General features: G+C 36.5%; 1 protein-coding gene across 1 annotated transcript; it reads right to left on the bottom strand.

Annotated features, from left to right (window-relative positions):
- Positions 1–2,238: 2,238 nt before the first annotated feature.
- Positions 2,239–8,467, bottom strand: LOC111384086 (polyadenylate-binding protein RBP45-like). The gene is made up of 7 exons (XM_023008309.1): positions 7,982–8,467; positions 5,233–5,699; positions 3,300–3,355; positions 3,085–3,215; positions 2,888–2,984; positions 2,632–2,790; positions 2,239–2,520 (listed from the first exon to the last, which is right to left on the bottom strand). The coding sequence occupies exons 1-6, from the start codon at positions 8,293–8,295 to the stop codon at positions 2,665–2,667; spliced, it is 1,191 nt and encodes a 396-aa protein (XP_022864077.1). The 5' UTR covers positions 8,296–8,467; the 3' UTR covers positions 2,239–2,520; positions 2,632–2,664.
- Between the last annotated feature and the right edge of the window lie 567 nt (positions 8,468–9,034).

Raw genomic sequence — 9,034 nt, 5'->3', positions numbered from 1 at the left:
TTTTGGAGTGCTACAAACACAAGTGTAGCCGTTGTATCTTGGGAGTCGATTGCCGAAATCCGTAGGCAACGTTGCGGGGCAAATTCGACTTAAGGACAAAGAGTCCAACTCTTGCCTCGACTTTGTCCCTACTTTCTTCTTCTTCTTGTTCGTGTTTTCTTTGCCGTTACTCTGTCCAATTTTCGGCACGGATTTACAAACCATCATTATACTTATTTTGGCGTCACTATTCACAAAATTCCTCCAACAATGCGCGAAGGGGTCATCAACACAAGCATGAAGATATTATGAAAAAATATATCTTATAATCAACTGCAACTCTTACACGAGAAAGCATGAAAAAAGTCAAAAAATATGAAGCAAATTTGAAAGATGTTAGTGTCATTAACATGACAAGGCAAAATGTTCATGGTGTTATTTATGGTTCATTCGACGCCGGGTATCTTATAACTACGAGGATTGGCAACAATGGCACTCTACTTCGGGGCATAGTCTTCCTACCTGGGTAGATCGCCTCGATCACGACTGCAAATGATGTTGCTCCACAGGCTAAGATGTATCAGAGAATAGAAAACCCAATTTCAGAAATGGATTATCAAAATCAGGTGAATGACATTGAGATCACCTCTCGATCGAAAATAGTAGTCGTGCCTAGTCCCAAGGACAGGAAACGACCGTCTATGGGTACGCGCTCAATTGTGCCATGTAAGCCTATGCCCATTGTGCCAAGAACTAGTTCTCCCTACCAGAAAATCAAGAAGTCGGACTCAAAAAGAAATCTCAATGTTCCCCTTTGATTGAGAATCTGAGAATGGTCGAGCAGGATGAGGTGATGCAGGTGTTGGAAGTTTCGACCCCAGCAAAAGAGCCTAACGCAGTCGATACAGAAGCAGTTAAAAGATATATCCCAATCATCATCTAGAGCACCAAGAAATTTCCCTGGTACTGAAACCATGCTAATTGGACACAGTGAAATACAAGGCTCGATTTTCGAGCTGAATGAAACTCCTGTAGTTGCTCAACTTCAGTCTGTTCCTGGAGAACTTCAAGAAATGGAGTCCGAGCTGCTGCCAACTGATCTCTTTCACAATGAACTGAAAAGCTCAAATTTCAAGCTCCCTCAAGATCTTTTTGCAAATCAATCTTAGCCTACAGTTTTCCATGAACCAATGTGCTCGGAGTCTTAAGTTTCAACAAGGTAATTTGGTTCACAATGAACTGAATAACTCAATATTGCACTACAAGAAGAAACTAACTTGGGACAATCAGTAAAAATGCTCCAAGCAATGATGAAGCCGGTTCGCTGTCTGCACTAAGTACTAGGGACGACCAGGCGCCATTGAACTGGAGCTTGGAGAATCGACCCTGGTATGAAGGCTTTAAGAGCTAGCCTTCTCTTCTACTGATTGCACTACTGTCATGGATTTTGTTCTTACTGATGTTGTCCAACCTACGGAACCTCGTTATCATCAAAGCATGCAACCTCCATGAATTTGAGCATAGATGAGACAACAAGGATTTCTAAGCAAACTGTTAAGATTCATCAGCTGTTTATTGTTGTGGAAAGCATGTTTCGTAAGCAATTTTGGAACCATGCACTAAAAATGTACTTAGGACGATTTTCAACTTTCACCGAAATAGAAACACAGATTTGCACGCCACTAGATATATTAGTTAGCAATTAATGATGCCTTAATTCTTAGCTTATTCCTGTTCCTATACATATAAAGATGAAATAAAAGTAGTAGTAGTAAGTAGACAGATCTCAACCTGTGCAAGTTTTCAGTGAAATGGGATATACAAATCAACAAACTTCAAAAGCCAGATTTCTTTCTAAACCGTGGGATCGTGGGATTTTCGAGCTACATGAAATGCATGTAGGTTCTCGTTACCCTTAACTGCTCAGTGACTATTCAGAAGCTCAAATGGCAAAATCCACGGTGAAATGCATTGTCCTTTTTCGAAAATTGTTTGATCACAGTGAAATGCATTGTCCTTTTTTGAGCTACCGCTACATGAAATTCCTGTAGTTGCTCTTTTTCTCAAATTCATACTGTCCCTGGAGAACTTGAAGCAATGGAGTCTAAGTTGCAGCATCTCATGAAGATTGATGTGGACTAGACCTTCTTCTTCATCCTTTTTTTTTTTTTTTTTTGTTAATTAAAAGTTATGAACTTATAATTCAAAATGTTAGAACTTTTAACATATTAATATTAACGAAATTAGAAAAGCATAGTGTCACAGAATCTTCCTTTATATCTTCAATGACTACAATAAATCAACTCTGAGAATCTTTTTTAATTATTAGCAAACGAATAAAATGCACATCATCTGCAAATGTTAATGATCAAGTTAAATAAACGATCAAAAATGGACAAGGGAAACACACATGAACCTAAAAAAAGACGGGCTATTTTACTTTTCTCTAGTCAACAACACAGTTTGAACGACCCCATGACGCGACAGCATGTAAGTTCTATCTTCGCTGCCACAACCACCAGTTCCATGATTGGCTGTTCACTGCGCAATGGATGAATGTTTTGTTATTTATAAATCCAAATACAGAAAACAAATGCACATAAATTATCTAGGGGGGCCAAAAGCTTTTGTTACAATTTTTGAGTCAAGTACCTGAGGCTGCTGCTGCTGTTGAGGTGGTGGTGGCTAATTTCCATATCCCGTGTAGCCTGCACGGTACAAGTTTGGATCCTGCGCTGCTGGAGCATATCCATAGGTTTCGTATCCAGGGGCATATCCATAATATGCACCATTATGCTGGTTTTGATCAACCTGAAGCAAAAATTTCAATAGATGAAATGAATTGAACAAAAACCTAGAGGAAAACCTTCAAAACACAAACACTAAAAAACATTAACAGTAAATGTACCTGTTTGTTTGAAGGACTACGGCCCCATGAGAGTCGAATGCTTTGTCCTCCCAACTGGGTTCCATTTAACAGCCGCAGAGCTTCCTCTGCACAGCTTCTATTATAACCAATGGAAAGAAAACACAATAAAGTTGACATTCTTTATTTCTTGGAATTTAAATTGAGGGTAGAAACAGCCATTAGTTTTCTCAGTTTACCTGTCGGCATATTGTACAAACCCGCACCGTTTGCCTATTGGTATCTTTACATGTAGTAGCTGTCCATAGTGTCCAAAAACCTGTCTTAGATGTTCTTCAGTAATATTAGGGTCCAAGTTCCCAATGAAGATCTGCAGGCAAGACAACATTTACATAGCTAAGCATTTATTACTCAAAACAATTGACATAAGGAAATCAACAATGAATATACTGACAGTCGTGTTAGATGGATCCTCCTCACTCTGAGTTCCTCCGGAAGTTTGGTATGAAGCTGCAAAAATGAAAAAAGCATATGGAGGATACAGTCATCAGTGGATAGAAAGGGGAGAACTGAAGCAAGAGCGCCACTTGCTATTAGTTCGATACCAAATGAAAAGATGCAGTTCATACATGGAAATCCTACTTGGAATTTCCATGGACTGGATCAGAAAGTCAAAAAGAAAAATGTGGAAGGATAAAAATACGAAACACAAATATGAAATATTAAAAGTCAAATAAACCACAGCACATGGGTAAAAGGTCAATCCAGAACTAACTGACAAGTGAAGTTAAAAACATTCTCGTAGCATGTGACTAAGACCTAAACAAAATGTCAACAAAATAAAAAATAAAAAATGCCATGCAACTTAGTCAAATGAAGAGTTAAAGAAACTTATAACAGCAACCAGTTCAACATCAGCAAGAGAATCATAAATAACTAAATATGTGGAAATAATGGATGAGCATAGGCAAAAACTTAACGATGATTTGCTCATTCGATATAGTCACAGAGAACCAAATTACAAAAGGATGGACATCCATGATAACATGTTTTGATTGTGCTCAAGCAGAATGTCTGACACTGTCCGTATTCTTTTCCATATTCAATTTTTCATATTTGTGATCGCGCTTAACATTATCTTTGACACTGTACTTAATAATCCAATGTTTTCTAGATTAATGATGATGGTGAATCATCATTAACAGTCAAGGCAAAGCCAACTCTCACACTGGAGTATACAGTCGAGACACGAGAGCACGGGCTAGCAGAAATAACCAAACCTAAAGCAGTATAGAACACTTGCCAGTTTCAATAACATACAATACATACATGATCTCATTACATCTGGACATCATGCCACTAACACAGCATGATTGTATACATAGATAAAAGGCATATATCCACATCTAACCACCTCTTCCTCCAAATGACTGAAGATGACGAAACACCAGACATACAATATTTACAAAAACGTAAAAACTAGCAAAGACAATCTAGAGGAATTGTAAATGTTGGTACATAGTTTCGACTGACCATGGTGAGCTTGTTACTATCAGGAGAATATTCTAAGTGTTTCAAGAATAGGAGTGGAAAAAATTAGTTCTGATCAAAATGATAATGGAAAAAGGAAAATTTGTACATGGACTCAGAAATCACAACGATGAAATTTAGCTCATGTTTAGTAGAGATTCTTTAAAACTTATTTTCAACCACATATTCTCCCGGAAAAATAATTTTGCATAGGTCCAATTCTATACCAGGTCCTTACCAAAAAAAAATAAAAAATAAAAAAATAAAAGGGTGAAACTGGCTTGAATGATCAATATAATCAAATTTGATGACATCTTGGAAAGTAATAGACTGGTGGCAAAATAAGAAAATCAAAGTCGTAGCATAATTAATGCCGCGGGGAACCAAATATAAGCGACATTAAAATAAAACTGACCTACACATGACCAGGCACTAAAAGATTTATCATTTCAGCAGAAATTAGCTCCAGGGTCCCTATATGATAGAGCCTCCTGACACCCTGCTTTTAGACAACCAGAGTTTTATGAGATTATGCAAGTTTAAATATTTAAAACCTAAAATTGTTAAAGTACTGGAAGGAAACAGCGTCATAAGCTGTCTTATCTTCAAGAATTCAAGGGCATAACTGAAAGAAAGCAAATTTAAGAGCATTGTTCATAAAAGAGACATCAGTACTACATAATATTTACAGAATATGAAAAGCAAATAAAGCAATGAAACTGCCAAATTCAGGGGAAAAGAGCACATCATGACAAATAACAACAGAATATACTATCAAATTTAGCATGCACAAGTTATTTTGATGCAGCAATAGCAATCAAATATGCTAGAAATTGACAGCCAAGGGTCAAACATACCTTTTGCCTGACCATCTATGTTTTGCTTGTTAGCAGCAGGACCTATTCGCATGGGCTTAGTAGAACAAAACTTTCCATTCATCTCAGTCATGGCTCGTAACTGTTCACTTTCATCACCGAACCTCACAAACCCATAGCCCTTTGTGCGGCCTGTTAACCTATCGGTTACAACCTTAGCACCCCTTACTGAACTATAATTGGCCCTAAAAGTTTCTTGAAGCATGTAATCAGTAACATCAGCAGCCAAGTCTCCAACAAAAATCGTGTATTCAACAGTGTTGTCACGCTTTTCACCCGCACCCATTGATGCCCAGTTCAATCTGAATGTTTGCTCAATATTTGGCATTAGGGAGCCATTATATGTCTGCAGATTCCTTTCTGCAGCAGCATGACTAACAAACTCAATAAATCCATAACCTTCAGATTGGCCAGTTTGCTTGTTACGGATGACTTTAGCAGAGATCACCGGAACAAATGGCACTAGATTAAATTCTAACAGAACCATAAGCAAAAACTCAATAAAAACTAATAGGTGGCAGATACTCTAGTTGGGTAAAGTGTACACACTTTTGGGTATCCACCTTCAAATTTCGTTGTTCAGATCACAAATTTCAGCTATACATGGATAGTGCACACTTAAAACATTAAACAGCAAAAATCAATGCAACATTACACAAAAATATTAGACAGGTTTGTTGACAGTGATGCAAAGTCCATGGCCTACATGATTGATTCATAAATCATAACCAACATTTCCTGATAAAACTAATGTGCTTTAACGAGCATTGTACCACTATTAGGTGATTAAAAACAGCGAGCTGTCTCACAAATTTTACAATAAGGCAATATATTGGATGAGAGAACAAAATCTAACCAACAGAAAGTAGAAAAGATGAAAGAATTCGGAATATTTGCCAAGATCGAAATAAATACTAGAGATTCACAGTGCTTCGGACTTCAATCTCAAAAGACCAGATTTTTCAAGAAATAACTTCTTCAATTCTCCTTGTTGGAACAATTTGGTCCATTCATAGGCTCTATACCGAACACAAGGAACTCATTCTAACTAGGGGCTTAAATCAATTGAAAAATCCAAAATCTAATGTAAAATAAGCTAATCATAGTCAATAGAAGACACATCCCAAACCTACCAAAACTAGGAAATATTTAATTAAATTCAAATGAAACTATGTTTTCACATTGCTAAACCAGAACGAAATATTAAATTCTAAATCTTGCAACAATTCCTCAGGTGGCTGCCTCTAACAAGAAAATTTTGAAACTGTTGCTCGCAGATGCAGGACCACTCGCTTAAGCTCCTCCAGATATGCAAGTACTGTCTAAAAAAGGCTTGCCCAACCATTTGATTACACCATTAAAAATTCTCATGAAATTGAAGAAAAGAACCCCACTCGGCATGCTTGAGTTTCTTTAGAGAAAATACAAGTACCGAAGTGCATCATGATTAGAGTAAAAACAAAACTTTGAAACACAAATAGTATTGCCAATGGTGATGAGCTCAATTTAAGCTTAGCATATGATAACTTTTCACTGAAGGAAGGCAAAAGACTTCTTGACTTAGCGTTTTCCAGGGATGCGGTTAGAAGATGAATTTAAGGTGGGCTAAAATTTAGAAAAAGTCATTCCATTGGGCGACTGGTGGACCGAAGATCAGATTTTTTCTCATTAAGTTTCACAGAATCATGTTTGGTTAAGCTTAATAAGTTTTGCTTTGAAGCAAATTTACTTCTTAAAAATAAATAATTGTTGGTATTGATGAAGTAAAGGTAAGTTACTTTCAAAAAATAATAATAATAATAATAAATAAATAATTTAAAATTTTCCTATCTGAAACTAAGGGCCTGTTTGATAGGCCTTTTTTCCATGGAACTTGGAAATCAAATTCCATTTTCCATGTTTTTGAGTGTTTGATTTGCCAAATTTTCTAAGTAATTGATTTTCTAGCTTTGCCCTCACATGACCGGCTTTTCCCTGGTTTTGAGGAATTCACTTTCTCATGGGTTGGTGTAAGTTGATTTTCCATGCGACCTTTTATTTTTTTCATTGGAAACAAATAATAGGAACAATTGTAAAAGATGATATCCCTTAAATTGATAATTGTCATGTAAAACAAAGCCAAACGAACACCAAAATATAGATGATTTTTGGATTTTTTTGGGCAATGGAAATAAATTCTAGGAACAATTGTAAAAGTAGATATCCCTTAAATTGATAATTTTCATCAAAAATAAAGTCAAACGAACACCAAAAAAGACATTTTCCTTAAATTTACAACTTTCATAAAAAACAAAGCCAAACGAACACAAAAAAAAAAAAAAAAAAAAAAAAAAAATATTTCATCATTTTTCAATTGAAAAATTATGTATCAATCAAACAATATTAATTGACAATTCCTCGTAAAACAATTTCTAGGCAATTCAATTCAATAAAATTCATTTTCTTTCCATCCAAAATCCAACTTTGCAATCAAACGGCGCTAACATTCAAACATATAAGAATTAAATTAGAAATAATGTCAATATTTTCTAGACTTAGAAAAACATGCTCAATCAACAGTTTCAATTCTAAAAGCATTTTTTTTATCAGTAAAAGTAAATTTTTCAAACTTTTTAATATGAAATTTTTTTAAGCATAATAAGTAAATAAATACAAATATGCAAATAGATTATGCATCTAAATAGCTGTTTGAATGTGCTTGTAATTGACATATATGATAAATATACACACCTCTCCAGTGGATGCAAAACAGCTGTACAGATACTGCTCGTCCATCCAATACTGAAGATCGCCGATCCAGAGGCTTCGGATCCCGTCATCTGTGCTGGGCTGAGCTTGAGCTGCAAGCGCGGCAGCATACTGCTGCGGTTGCAGAGGCGCATCCGCTGCCGGAGGTGGTTGCTGATAGTAGTACCCCGACGGCTGTTGTGGCGACGGCATATGGTATTGTGATTGCTGCGGTTGCATCCACTGCTGCAGAGGTTGCTGTGGAGTCTGCATCTGGTATTGAGGTGGTAGAACCAAGTTCGCCGCTGGCTGCATCATTGCCGGAACACTGTGTATTACTTTTGAAAATTGGTGGGTTGAAAGTGGAACCCTAGAAGGGATCTTGTGGATGATGAGACAGAGAGCGATTTTAGAGGCTTTGAAGGCGGCTCGAGCGTGACACGGCCAAACAGTCCAAACCAATAAATAAAAGAATATGGTTTACCGAAAATACCCCTTGGCATTGGTTCTTTTTCCATTTGAGTCCAGTTTAAACAAATCGAACAATATGAAAATGATCATTGACACTCATAGGCCTAATTGGTATGTTAGCTTGTCCCCATGGGGCAAAAAGGTTAAAGTCGTAAAAGATGACTATCGGGTCTATTGTTTAACTTACATTAACTCTAAAGATAGAATGTTCTATAATTAGCATGATCTTATATAGATTTTCAAACGAAATTTTTACCAAATTGATTCACTGTTACAACTAAAGATGGCATCGAGGTCGAGTTTGAGCAACAAAATGGGATTGAACAAGTACTATGTAATTCGTCCCCCACCCTGTGTCTAGATTAATTGGGGAATCCTCGCTCCATTCGGTCCGGGTCTTCACGAGCATTTTGACCGGTTGTGTATCACAAATTTTAATATTTTAGTATTATATTTATTTTTGTTAATTATTTAAATTCAAAAAGAAATAGTTCATGATTATTTAACATCAAACATCCTTTATCACAGGGGCACAATCTCATGACATCTCCGCCCATACTTAAATGCATATTATTGGCCAATAATC

Source organism: Olea europaea, unplaced genomic scaffold, assembly GCF_002742605.1.
Source record: "Olea europaea var. sylvestris unplaced genomic scaffold, O_europaea_v1 scaffold2841, whole genome shotgun sequence".
NCBI lineage: Eukaryota > Viridiplantae > Streptophyta > Magnoliopsida > Lamiales > Oleaceae > Olea > Olea europaea.
This window is presented reverse-complemented; position numbering and strand designations above follow the sequence as displayed.

Excerpts from the sequence above, each read along its gene's own strand:
- LOC111384086 (XM_023008309.1), bottom strand. The coding sequence starts at position 8,295 with ATGATGCAGCCAGCGGCGAACTTGGTTCTACCACCTCAATACCAGATG. Across the intron at positions 5,700-7,981 it reads TGTTTTGCATCCACTGGAGA|GGTGATCTCTGCTAAAGTCA; the intron begins GGTGTGTATATT and ends GCCATTTGTTCC. Across the intron at positions 3,356-5,232 it reads CATAGATGGTCAGGCAAAAG|CTTCATACCAAACTTCCGGA; the intron begins GTATGTTTGACC and ends TCATTTTTGCAG.